Genomic DNA, 13,419 nt, shown 5'->3' with positions numbered 1-13,419 from the left:
ATAAAGAAGAGAAGTGATTTTTATTCGGGGAGTCCAAACAAACAGCTCCTACTCTGTTTGGACAGGGTCGTTTCCCGATTGTAACAGAGGTGGACTTTGAGGCAGAGTGAACTCGAGCAGTCGGGGAGGCTTCTTGGGACACACAGCTGCTTTGTGATTAGGATCAACACAGTAGAGGCAAAGATTATGAGATATTCGACGTTGCTTTTCAGCAGGACTCAACTTCCCTCTAATGAGTCGTGCAGTACCAGAAATATCCATCGGGACCAGAGCAGTAGGTTCAGGAGTATGCCCTAAAGACTCGAGCTGGGATTCCTGAGTCTGGGACGGGAAAATGGCGGCACGGCGACTTTCCTGACGACGTTCAAAGAGACGATTGTCGCATCGAACAGCTTTGTTGATGGCGTCCGACAAATCCTTGGGATCCTCCATGGTGAGCAACAAATCCTTGACACCGTTGTTGAGGCCGAAACGAAATTGATCAATCAGGGCCCGCTCATCCCACTGAGTGTCCAAGGCAAGGAGTTGGAACTCTACAGCATAGATCGAGGCAAGACGAGACAATTGAGAGAGACGTCTCATCTTTGTGGTGGCAGCCCGAACCCGATCCGTCTCGCCAAAACATGCTTCGAGCTTCTCTTTGAACAATTGAAGATCCATTAGCTCCGGAACCACGACCCCTTTCATGCTCTTCTCCAGGAGAGGAGAAACCATGACAAAGCTGCACCTTCGAGCAACATCCCAATCGCACCGATTTGAGACTCGGGAGTGGGGTACCACTGATGTTGAAGTGCGAAGATCAGCTCCATCTGGTTCAAGAATCCGCGAAGCTCCGAACGCTTCCCTGAAAATTTCGCCGAGAAACTCACCTTCGGTTCAGGAACTTTGCTGGATCCTTGAGCCGAAAGTGAAGCAAGCTCCTGTTGCATGTGAAGAAGGGTCGCCTTTAGCTCGGTATTCTCAGACTGGATTTTTGCAAGGACTTCAGCAAAGAAATCAGGATGGCTTGGAGAATCCATTGGAAAAGAAGAAAGAAAAAAGGGGGAAAAAATGGCAAAGGCAATCAAACAATCAAAACGAGCTAAAGCAAAAAACAAAAAACCACAATCTAAATCAAACTGTCAAGACCCCCAATAAGATCAAGACTGGAAAATGCAAAAGACAAAGAGAAAAGCTAGTGAATAACAAAGAAGAGGCCTTAGACTAGTGTTGATTCAGATTGTGGAGAAATGGAACAAGGCTAACCTATATATACTATAGGTTGATGAAGCTCCACCACTCTTGGATCGAGGACGGCCCAAATATAGTTGAGGTTGAAGAGGCGCCACATCATCATCAGGAATATGGCTCGAGACTCAGGAATCGTACGGGAAATCGAGAGTCAAGAATAGGGAAGTGTCTCGAGAGTTAGGAATGTGGTCTGTAGGTCAGGAATCCGGCGAGAGTCAGGAATGTGGCAAGAATTGGGGATTCCTAACATCGAGGGACTAAGGTTATTCACATAACCTTGAGCCTCCGCACCCCGAAACTGCCCGAGGTCCAACTTGAGCTTGCCACCTCGGGTAGTTTCTGGCCTCGAGGGGCCAAGGTTATTCAAATAACCTCAGGGCCCTACACTCCGAAACTGCTTGAGGTCCAGTGTAAGCTACAAATTATTCCTTTGTGGGGAGGGCTGCAGTGGAGCCAGTTTGGCCAGGAAAGGCCAGTTTGGCCCAGGAAGGCCAGACCCAGTGTTGGGTGATGAACTGACCACTGGAAAGTCCAAGACTAGAGTGAATACGGACCGACAAGCGGGGTAACTTGGTGAAGTGTTCAAGAGCCGGCTCTAGTTCCCTCGGGAGATCGACTAGCCGATGCTCCCAGTTCAAGTGTGGGTGGCACTACCTACTTTGATACCAGGCATGGCTCAATGGAACCTCGCTCTAAGCCCATGGCTAGAGCACCTAAAGGCGGAAGGTGGGGAGAGTACCCACGGGGCTCGCGTAAGCCCACGGTGTTCCAAAATGTTGCCCTGGAGTCCCAAATGGGGGAAAGGAGGAGGAGCAGTCCTCTAGTGTAGTGACTAAGGATACAGTCACAGGGTGAGGAAGTCCCAGAGGACCATGGGACTTAGTGGTCGGGCCTGTAGGCTTTGATCTAGTGGCATTGTCGATGAACATAGCCATGGACCGAAAAGGGACTAAATAGGAACTAACAAAGGGATATTGGGGAAGGCTATTCCCCCTATCTATAGGCATCCTAAGGATGCTAAGGAGTGGATCTGGGTTGACCACTCGTGGACGGATGGCCCAGTCTTGAAGAGACAGGATTGTGATGCAAGTGGTATTGGACCACTAGTGCGGCAAAGGTGAATGGGCATGGCCTTAGCATAATGGGCCGATATGTCAGTGGTACCTTTGGGTGTCAGTCTTGGGACCAAACACATGGAGCACTTGGACTAAGTGCAACGGTTGAGTGGCACGGATGCCATTCTTGGGGCTAGCAAGTCCCCAAGTCCGGAATAGGACTTATGAAGGTTGTGAGTGAGACTCCTCCAAGCGATCGGAGGTGTGGTTAAGTGACTAAAGTAAAATGGAAAAATTAGTCGCTTACAATTTGGTATTGGAACTGTTCCTTAGTCCAACTTTTATTGGTGCTGAAGTATATCACCACTAGTGTTGGCATCGGAAGGTCCTAGGGGTGGGCTTGTCCTTGAGGAGTAGCAAGTCGGGAAGACATGGCTCTCCACTACAGTTCACGTGTGAACTTGTAGGCAAGGTGGTGGATAGAAAAGGGCCAATGATGGAATGACTTTGGGATCTTGGGAACAGTATAAGGCTTTCCTCATTGAGTGATTATGTGATCCAGATGAGCGTTTGATGCAGCAAACGGGCTAAGATAGTTGTGGTAAAGAACTATAATTGGGATCACGGGAAAGATGCAAACTCCAAAACAATAAAGGAGTCACAAGATTATCCTCATATAGTTGAGGTTGGTGCTCATGAATGTGAGACCAAAAGTAATGACTACGGGAGGTCAAATACGGAAAAGGACACCAGTTTTTGAAATGGTAGCCAAAGCTACCTCTAATAAATGCTGGAACAACCCAAGGAGTTAAGGGTGTACTCAGAGGGTGAGTTGGTATTCTCATCACACGAACAAGTGGTCCTAAGGGGCAAAAGGTTGCCCCAAGAGAACAAATCAAGTGTCAGAGTAACACTTACAAAGATGGTCCTTGTGAGTCGGACCTGAATACAAGAAGTTGTATTCTGGCAAGCTAGCACCTCAAAAGTAGAACCTCACGGGTCGTCGGATGATAATGTCGAAAAAGCTGGATGACTCAAATAACAGTCAAAGAATAATTCTAAGGGGTTGGTTGAAGCATTTGGACTGAGGTGTATGGTACCCATGAGGTATGGGGAGGATCATAAGATCCAAGTATGAGAACAGTAGGTATCTCATTGATGGTAGAATGTGCCATACTAAAGTTGGGGGAAAGATGTTCCCAGAAGAAAGCAACTTTGGCCCAGAGTTGGGTGCAAACACTATGGTGCGGTGCTAACGGATAGTTAGCATGAAGAACAACCATATTGGTCTTGGCAAAGACCTAGACGCTAATAAGTAGTGTCACAAGGATGGGCTTGTGGGGCCAAGGGTGTGGAGACACCAAATGTGCTAAGGTGTGATACTTTGAGGTTATGTTGATGGGTTCATAAGAACCCTTTGCCAAAGGGAATCCCAATAGAAATGGGAATGGCATAGCCTAAGCTGGAAGGCATGTGGTAGAGTGTGGTGACCAAAACAATGATAGAGGTGTGGAAGCACCAGCAATGAGTTATAGGACTTGACAACTATGAGGCAACTAAGCAAAAGGTGCAAGATAATTTGTTAAACTGGTAAAAGGTAACTACCCAAGACTTCTTAATAGCATAAGGAAGTTAGATGTACCCTTCTAGAGGATAAATTGCTTATGTTGCGATATAGTAAGTCAATGTTGAAAAGGGGAATGCTCATTGTTAAAGAGGCCATCATTGGGACACCCAAACACTCTAGAACACCCGGAGGTGGTGTTTGATGTTGCGAGAGCAATAGATAAAGCCCAAGGGACTAAGCCCCTAGCAAATAATGGATAGAAGGTGCTATCCAAATATCCAAGGTTGCAAAGACGGAAGAAGTCCGTCTAGCCGAATCAGATAAAGCAAAAAATAGAATTTTGGCAAGGCTAGTGATGGGCATATAAAAGCCCATATGTAGCAACGTTAATCTTGGTGTGTGGGATTATAAGGTGAGCATACCCAAATTGAGGAACCACTCCCTAGGCTGTTGGGTAGGTTCATCCCCAAGAATACTTGTTAAAGCATGGTAGAATGTGCAAAGCTATCCTCCTAGTTTGGAGGCAAATAATTGAAGGAAATGTGTGAGGCTAAAAGCAAGTAGTAATGGGATAGAACCAAACCATAGGAATCAAAGAGCACAACCAAGGGTGGTTATGTCAGTTGGGAGTGGAGAATCAAGTGGGCACTCAAGTATGTTGTTACTAACAATTGTGGTGCCATGAAGAGTCTAAAGCATGAAATTGTCCATGCTAGACCATATGGCAATTGGAAAGCTTGCGAAAGGAGAGGCATTAGCAAGTTAAGGGATAGAATTCCTTCAAGTTCCCAAAGACGATTCTAGGTAGTTTAGTACCTAGAAAGGCCAAGTGTAAATGGTTCCTAGAGCACGCAAAATCAGAGTGGCGCAGTAGAAGCATGGTCTTGAAGCTGGCCATGAGGCGAGGCTATCAAGGTTGGGGAAGTAGTTCCCGAATGTTCAAAGAGAGGGCTTTGAACGAAAGTCAATGATTAAGGACTTTCACGCTTATGCATAAACCATGTTACGATGGCCGGATGACTTGCTAAATGAGATTGGCAAGTCAGGGGGACAAATCCCCTAGTTGAAGGTGCTAACTTCAAAAGGGGTGGCCTATGGGGCTGAGCATCGAGGAGTCCATGCATGATCACAGACGTGTCAAGTGAGAGGACTTAGCAGTGTGGAGGAACTAAGTTCCTAAGCTGTGATCTGTAGCACGCTTTAAGTATAAGTTGGTGCACCAGCGTGGGGAGTCATGCCAGGCATCTAGGGTGATGCCATCCGTAGATGCATATACGGAGGTTGGGTTCAAGTCCCAACCCTCTAGTGCTTGGGTTCGAGTCCCAAATCACTAGGGCGTGGTGATGGTTTGGAATATAAGGACACTTATATTTCGGTGGTCATGGACTCTCAGTGAGGAGACTGGTTTGGGCACACTGCCAAGCGAGGGATGCCTCGGAGTCATGATACACGGTTAGATTGCTTAGAGTGAAAGCTCAGCATATCTAACTTGAACACTTTGGTGCAAAGGGCACCAAGGACGTGGTAAATGAGATGGGGACACCCAGTCTCAATTGCTATGGATCCCTGGCTGGAAGGGTTGGCTTGGGCGCACCGCCAAGTGTGGGGGATGCCCCCGGGGTCATAGTCAACAACTTAGAAGGGTCTGGAAGACCTAATTCCTATTGGTAGATTTATTAAGGGGTCAAGATGAGATCGCTAGGTGATCTTGTGGCTAAACAAGGACAAAGTCTTTGTTTGGGTTAAGGAATATGATTCTTAGTTCAAAGTGTTGATTTGAACTATTGGTAATGGTGTGGCTTGGTCAAGGGGACCAAGTGGGAAGAACACCTAAGGGAAATGCGTTATGTTAATGCTATGGCATAGCAATTCCGAGGATAGTAGTCTCTATAAAAGATCCAAAGGAGGGTCTCAAAAGTTGGGCCGTGGATAGAGCCCATAGTAGAAAATGTTAAAAAGACGTACTAGGGGTAAACACCCTCTGGACCTGGCAAAACAAAGTGTTTGTTTGGAACTGAAAGGAAACCTCGAAAATGGAGGTAGCGATCCTGTGTTGCTAGGTGCAACAATCAAGGATAGGAGCAAAAGACTAGTGGCTAAGAAAAGAGCCATGGGAATCATGAGAAAGAATCCAAAAGGCAAAGTTAAGCCAAGAACACTAATGTGTTGGGTGCTAACGAATTGTGGGAAAGGCAATGTTTCCCCAAGGGTGGATTCCCAACCGCTCTGATTTGGCGAAAGTGGATGCTCCAAAGGGGGGAGCGGTAAAGTAGCCAAATAATAGGGCCATGGGCAGACTTAGCACCAATTATGATAACTGGAATTAGTGCCAAAGGTGGCATGATATCGAAGAGAGGATGATGGTACCCTCAAGTAAAAAACTTCCTAGGATAGGGAAGTGGAGTTGCACCATGTGCTGTAAGCTCCTGAGTTTGGACTTCCCGGGAGGTCACCCAGCCCAGTACTATTCAAACCCAAGGACGCTTAACCCCAAATATCCCAAGACTTTAACCGATTGGAAAAGGGGGTGCACTCTTGCTCATGGGCCCTTTCCCTCTATATTTGAACCCCATGGATCGTCTCTCAAGTCGTTCCCTTTGGTTGCTTACAATCCACCACACTTCCCTGCAAGTTCACGCCCTCGTGAACGGAAGGCTGAGAGCCGCAGCTCTCACGAGAGCCCCGCTCTCTTGACACCCTACCCCTCGGGTCGAGCCCAGCCCGAGAGCCCCGCTCTCTTGACACCCTACCCCTCGGGTCGAGCCCAGCCCGAGAGCCCCGCTCTCTTGACACCCTACCCCTCGGGTCGAGCCCAGCGGGAGCAAACTGGACCAGCCAGATGTCAATCAACATGTGGTGTGATTCCCCTAGCCAACCAACAGAGTCGGACCTGAGATCCCTCTGATACCAAATGTAAGCTCCTGAGTTTGGACTTCGCGGGAGGTCACCCAACCCAGTACTATTCTAACCCAAGGACGCTTAACCCCAAATATCCCAAGACCCTTAACCGATTGGAAAAGGGGGTGCACTCTTATTCATAGGCCCTTTCCCTCTATCTTTGAACCCCATGGATCGTCTCTCAAGTCGTTCCCTTTGGTTGTTTACATGTGCAACGTAAGGTGTCGGAGACACCTAGGAAATTGACACTGAGAAGTCAAAAATTAAAAGTTCCAAAGTGCAAAGGTTAGGTCAATGGAATCTGAGACTACTCGAGAATGAGTAGTGGAATTGAGTTAGAGAGGGTGTCTCTAACGGGTTTCACAAGAACCGAACCAATAAAAGGGGGCAAACCACCCCAGGTGGTCGAGTGAGTCTCTAGGTTGGAGAGACTATGTTCCTTAGAAGATGGACAAGGCATGGTGAGCCTTCGGGGTCAAACCATAGATAAATATTGGCTAGGTGCCAAGGATGGAAATGGTAATACCTGTGGGTATTACTTTATAAAAGGGTTTACCGTTCGATGAAGACATCGAACTTCGTCTATGGGTGGTGGAGTTGTGAGACACAAATCCCTAAGCCCCAAAGTGGAGCCGAAAGGGTGCCATATGGTAGTGGCCGAAGCGAAACCCAAATAAGCATAACACGTTTGGACTAAAAGCTTCGACTTGATAGGTCGAGAGTGGGAGTGGAACTCTCAACAAAGTGCTCGAGGAATGAGCATGAAGCGAGCAATAAGCGAGGCTTTAAAAAGGGACCCAAAAAGGACTAACACATGACACGTGGAAGAGTCTGAGATGGACCCGAGATGGAGTCTGAGATGGACCCGAGATGGATTCCGAGATGGAGTCCGAGAGGAGTCCGAGATGGAGTTCGAGAGGGAGTCCGAGATGGAGTTCGAAATGGAGTTCGAGATGGACCCGAGATGGAGTCTGAGATGGACCGAGACAGAGTCCGAGACATATATATACATATATACATATATATATACACATATATACATACATACATACATATATATATATATATATATATATATATATAAAAGAGACAATATAATTGTATAGTAAAGCAATTAGTAAGATAGCCTAAAAAACCCATATTCTACACTAGCCAATGCATTGTTATGTTGTTCCTCACTATAAAACAATAATGGCTATGTGTCCATAGCTTGTTCTTGAATTTATTGTACATCCACACTTTCTAGACCCATTATTAAGCAATTACTATAGTGCTCAAGAAAAGTTTGTAAACCCATGAAAACATTTGTTTTGTCCAAAAAAGAGTAGCATATTAAACATTGAATATAATAGCATTTTGTGCTTTTAAGCAGTCCTACCATACCACAAGCAAGATCTTGCAAAAACATGTGGCACTACTTTTGAAACATTTGAGGTAATCCCTCTTTAGTAACAATATTCAAAATTTTATATATAGAGAGCTTTAGTTCAACTTCATAAAAACCCTCAATAAAAAGAGGATTGTAATGTAGTTATAATGGAGGTGAATGTGGAATGTTGGTAAACCTTAGGGATGGAAGTAGAGACTAATATAAAATGTTAGGGACCCAAATACAAATAACAATGACTTTCTTTTGAGCCATTTTTATATTGAACTTTTCAGCTTTCCAAGGAGTGTAAAAATAACAAAAATACTATAATGACTAACTTTTCTTGGCATTTATATATTAATTTTAGTCTTGGGAATGAGGTTTATTTATTATGACACTAATAATACTCAGATTCTTGAAATGTCAATATCATAAATGAGATTTCATAATCATAGTCTATTTATGAATAGCAGAGCTTCTAGAATTTTAGATACACATACTAGAATATCTATCATTCTAATGACCATTTACATATATTCTTTTCTAAACTTGTGCCAAATTTCAATAAAAATACACAACAGGGAAATATAGACCATATTATAGTAATAGAGTATGCAAGCATGCAAACCCACATGCATTCCCTTATGTGATATTACCTTTTAATCTTGAAAACATAGATAAATTTGATTCTTTGACGTGATATCACTTTTAAATCTTTTTAAAGATTTTGATTTCTATTAATATTATTCACAAATGACTCTCATAAAATGCTAGTGAGGATTCATCCCAAAAATATATTTTTGTCTTTTCATATAGGAGGATTGTACTATAGGTAGGCAAGTAGAGTTTTTTTATATGAATTAATTTATAAATTACAAATGCCATGGAAAGCTTTATAAAATAGATTTGTTAGTTTTCTTCACTACATTCATTTCTTCATTTCTTTTGTTCTAAACTATTATTTTGGAAGTAACATGAGCATTTTTACCAAAAGTTACAATGGCCTTTACATTCCCAGATGGGTAATAAAGATTAGAAATGTAATATAAAAATTGTGATAGTGAAATGAAATTAATATTCTCCCATTCATTTGCCCTACAACTCTTACTTAAATTTTTTTTATTTTACTTAAGAACCCTAAAATGAATGAATAGTATGTAAATATATATTGCCTTGATGACCAATATACACTATTCCCTTCAAAAAGAATTATTTTGATTTAACAATATGATAATTGTAAAGATAGTAAGAAAATAGATAGGTTTTCATGAATTTTGTCTTTTCTAAATAGCTCAATTTAGTAGAAACTTTTGACTTAGGTATTTATATATTTTAATATTTTAAAGCTTGTCAGAACCTTCATTTTTATAACATAAGTTTTCTTTGTAAGAGTTATAGTTAACTTCATTAACTTGTGCTAAATTAAACTCAACTCATGAACTCAACTCAAGTTTAAACCATCCCTATCTAGTTGAAAGAAAAGCCACTGTGCCAATGTCAAGCCACATGTGTTGCAGTGGATGTATATCTACATCCCAGCCAACAAAAGGAAAATAACCACAATGTCTTGTTCCTCTGTCTGTGAGGCAAGTGTGGGCCGATTCAACTATTTCCCTGAAAACGCTCGAGCCCCCACTTCCCGTGTCGTTAGCTACAAAGAAGAACCCGAGCGTCTTAGACAAATGAGCGTACAGGGACCTGCCCCACTGGTTCCAACCACCATAGAAAAGGGCATTGAACCCCTTATGAACGTGTCAAATGCTTGTTCCATCAACCTGTGCAACAAGACCGATGGCCTCCCAACAACCTATTGGAAAACCTTGCCATGTCGGCAAACCAATGTTGCCCTGCCCTGGAGATACTCGTCTAGGAGCCCAAGAATATCTACTGCAGCGGGAGGAGATTGAAAACTGAAAAAGGAAGTCATGCCAACAACCAACAATGAAAATCTCTGGCTTACCAGGAGAAGCTCCTTTTCCTATGGTTGCCACATGAGGGATCAAAACGAACAGCACGCAGGACCATTACCTGGCTTCACAAACTTCAGGTAGACCATTGTTCCCTCTGGAAAACTCGTCGCCAAATGCCTGTCTGTAACATATTCATTTTTCTTGATCCAGCCAAGCAACATCATGCATCTGCTGCATGATCGTCGTTATCACATCACCCCGCTATGAGCTTAGAAGTTGCCAAAGGGTGTCTCCTAGCATCCAAAACAGTGGGAGATACTACGCAATAGAACACCTTGTAGTAAGGATCCATGCTACGCTCAAAAATCATCGACAAACCCTTATAGAGAAACTCAGCTGCGAATATTCTGATCCAACCTAGCGCTTAAAAGAGCTTTTGAACTCTGGGTCAAAGGCATTTGACCACCTGAGTCAAAGACCTTTGACCACTTGACTAGCAGGTGATGGATGCTTGCATCCATGCGAGTCCCAATCCCTCCCCACACGAGCATGTGTGGCAAATCTCGCAGCGATTCTCCACTCACTTCATACACTGCCTCGAATCCAACCCTCTGGTAGTACCTCCGCAGCTGCGTAGCAAGAGAAAGAAGAATGTATTACTATCGATCATCAACCAGAGAGAGAAGAGCGCTCAATCTCACCTTGGAGTGGTACAAATCACTGTCGTTGATGGCCAGGAGCTCGGCCCTGGAGCAGCCACAATCGTAGCCATGGCGAATCGCCGCTGCTCCAATCACCAATGCCACACCGAAGAGAGGCTTGTCTTGTTTGATCTTGGAGGCTCTTGTCATCCGGATGGAATCCAGATGGAGAACCATGCCGTCTATCCATGGCCTGATCACCCCTCTCGCCTCGCCCAGCAGCGCTTGATCTTTGCTGTTGGATGCTATCACCGTGAAGAATGGGCCGAGCTTCTTGAGCTCCAGGCTCACGCCCCTCCTCGCGGCCACATCCAGGATACCAGCCATCGCTGGAAGAATCGCCGCTCCACCTCCATTCATCACTTCTCCTGCGCAAGAACCCTAAAATATTTTCATCCCAGCTATGGCGCTCTTCCTCCACTGCATTGCGCTTCCTCGCTTTCAAAATCTCCAGCTCCAAGGCGCCGCGCGCTGGCGTGGCGCTTGGATCGCCAGATGCTCCTTGTCGTCCGCCGCGGCAGATCCAGGCGATGAATTGTGGGAGCGCAAGAAGCGATCGAGGAGTATCGCGGGTGTGGATCAGGCTGTGCTCATGGAGCCATGGCTTCTAGCAGATCCGAGCAGCCGATTCGCGGAGTACAATGGAGTCCAGGTGCACTACAAGATCATCGCCAGGGATGGATCCCCAGGAAACATCAGGTATTTTCTTCTCGCTACTTGATTTGATGACAACGGGAATAACTATCGATCTAGCTCTCGCGTGGACGCAGCGCTGGCGAGGCTGGAGAGTTCCCTGCGATACTCCTCCATGGATTTGGTGCCTCGATTTTTTCGTGGGAGCGTCTGATGCAGCCTTTGGCCAAGGTGTTAGCATCAACCGTGGTGGCGTTTGATCGGCCAGGCTTTGGACTAACTTCCCGGCCTAGGATTCAACCAAGTGCCGCGAAAGAGAACCCGTATAGTCTGGATTTCTCGGCATCTATCGCCGCGGCTTTCATTGATTTTCTAGGGGCAGACAAAGTGATATTGGTCGGGTACGTTCTTCTCTCTTTTTTCTTTTCTTTTCTTGCGAGAAGAAAAGTGCTGATTCCATCTATGCAGGCACTCTGCTGGATGCATTGTCGCTGCCGATACGTACTTTAAAGCTCCAGAGCGAATTGCCGGGATTGTGATGCTAGCTCCTGCCATAGCTGCGCCTTTCATGGGGAAACTGCGACGACGACAAGGACGAGAAACTCGGAAAGAAGAGCATCTGGAACGGAATCCCGGCTCGCTGTCTCGTGCTCGCTTGCTTGTCAAGCTCGTCACCAGTCTCTTTCTGGGACTGCGTGCTGTTGCTCTCGAGCTTTACTCCAAGCTAAAGCGCTTCACTCAAAGTTTGAAAGAACTGGTGGCCAACATCTTCGCGGGAGTTTTAGCCGCGGCACTCAGATCAAAGGCTGCTATCTGGATGGTTTACCATTTCAAACTACGATTACATTCATCCTTCTAACTCATGTGCTTTCGTTTCAAAACAGATACAGCAGATAATGGATAGATACTCGAGGGAGGCAGTGCGTTTTGCTTGGTACAATCCACAGATGGTTAATAACTCTATCATTCAAGGCTACACCAAGGTGAGTCACCTTATGTTTCAGGAAACACTTTAATCATAGGATTGTTTCTATAGCCCTTGGGATGTAGGAACTGGGACCAAGCGTTGCTAGAGTACGTTATAGCCATGTTGTCAACCAGAGACAAAAAGGGAAGGAAACTAGCCGAGAAGATTGAAGAAATCTCATGTCCAGGTACGTATATTTCTTGTTTAAAATGATCCATGCCGTAATTGGTTTTCTCGCCCGTCAGTTCTGATAGTAACGGGAGACACAGATCGTTTGGTCCCTGCTTGGAACGCAGAAAAGCTCGCCAAAGTGTTTCCCAAGTCTACGTTTCACAAGATCAAAGAGTGCGGACACTTGCCTCACGAAGAGACACCCGAAGAAGTTTTACGTGTCGTAGGAGAGTTCATTTCATCGAGCATTGCAAAAGTAAAATGTGGTGAATAAGGTCTTTCCTTTGCGTGTTTGTTTCGCCTTTGAGGTACGAGATGGACGAAGCTGTTGTCCCTCTCCCACTCGCTCTCACACACAAGGTATACTTTTTCTTGCAAGACAGTGATACTTGAAGGATTGTGTTCCAGGTTCTGCGGAGAGACGCTTGTCTACAAGTGTGAAATGGTGATTCTAGTTGAGTTCCACTGTTTGATGTTGATGCTAGTGATGAGATACAGCTTACCCAGATCACAGTATTGAGCAAGAACTGGTAACTCACACAGACTTCATTTTACATTCTTTGTAAAGTTGGGATTTACAAGCAACTCAATTTCGACATCAATATGGTTCCTTTCATACTCTCTAATGACGAGATCCAGAAGAATGCTGTTGAAGTTCATATAAATCCCACTCGCTCTGGTTGAACATTTGAGCTGAATGGAAACTTCAGCCGGAAATTGTCTCTGTTACCTAGAGTGCACACCTTGGGACCGAAATCATCCTGCGTCTTTCCAAAAACAGTAGTCATGGATAAACCCCGGCTTCCAGTGCGGAGACCAGATTTCCCAAGAGCTATAGAACACGCTCTCATGCCCAATCCCTGTGGCAAAGTACCTCGTGATTGCATGTCAATCGTTCCAATTCAGCTTGACTTCCAC

General features: G+C 45.0%; 2 protein-coding genes across 2 annotated transcripts; one reads left to right on the top strand and one right to left on the bottom strand.

The window, feature by feature from the left end:
• Positions 1 to 10,361: 10,361 nt before the first annotated feature.
• LOC9643345 lies at positions 10,362 to 11,103 on the bottom strand. The gene is made up of 2 exons (XM_002962687.2): positions 10,731 to 11,103; positions 10,362 to 10,658 (listed from the first exon to the last, which is right to left on the bottom strand). The coding sequence occupies exons 1-2, from the start codon at positions 11,088 to 11,090 to the stop codon at positions 10,422 to 10,424; spliced, it is 597 nt and encodes a 198-aa protein (XP_002962733.1). The 5' UTR covers positions 11,091 to 11,103; the 3' UTR covers positions 10,362 to 10,421.
• A 7-nt stretch (positions 11,104 to 11,110) lies between these two features.
• Positions 11,111 to 12,879, top strand: LOC9643344. The gene is made up of 6 exons (XM_002963088.2): positions 11,111 to 11,429; positions 11,501 to 11,764; positions 11,832 to 12,183; positions 12,248 to 12,346; positions 12,400 to 12,517; positions 12,576 to 12,879. Exons 1-6 carry the CDS (start codon positions 11,134 to 11,136, stop codon positions 12,773 to 12,775), a joined length of 1,329 nt encoding a protein of 442 aa, XP_002963134.2. The 5' UTR covers positions 11,111 to 11,133; the 3' UTR covers positions 12,776 to 12,879.
• Positions 12,880 to 13,419: the final 540 nt, after the last annotated feature.

The sequence above is a fragment of the Selaginella moellendorffii genome, unplaced genomic scaffold (assembly GCF_000143415.4).
Source record: "Selaginella moellendorffii unplaced genomic scaffold, v1.0 SELMOscaffold_2, whole genome shotgun sequence".
NCBI classification, from domain to species: domain Eukaryota; kingdom Viridiplantae; phylum Streptophyta; class Lycopodiopsida; order Selaginellales; family Selaginellaceae; genus Selaginella; species Selaginella moellendorffii.
Note: the sequence above shows the minus strand (reverse complement) of the source record. Positions and strands in the feature narration are given on the sequence as shown.

Excerpts from the sequence above, each read along its gene's own strand:
- LOC9643344 (XM_002963088.2), top strand. The coding sequence starts at position 11,134 with ATGGCGCTCTTCCTCCACTGCATTGCGCTTCCTCGCTTTCAAAATCTC. Across the intron at positions 12,184-12,247 it reads CAAAGGCTGCTATCTGGATG|ATACAGCAGATAATGGATAG; the intron begins GTTTACCATTTC and ends GTTTCAAAACAG. Across the intron at positions 12,347-12,399 it reads TCATTCAAGGCTACACCAAG|CCCTTGGGATGTAGGAACTG; the intron begins GTGAGTCACCTT and ends TTGTTTCTATAG.
- LOC9643345 (XM_002962687.2), bottom strand. The coding sequence starts at position 11,090 with ATGAATGGAGGTGGAGCGGCGATTCTTCCAGCGATGGCTGGTATCCTG. Across the intron at positions 10,659-10,730 it reads GTGATTTGTACCACTCCAAG|CTGCGGAGGTACTACCAGAG; the intron begins GTGAGATTGAGC and ends CTTGCTACGCAG.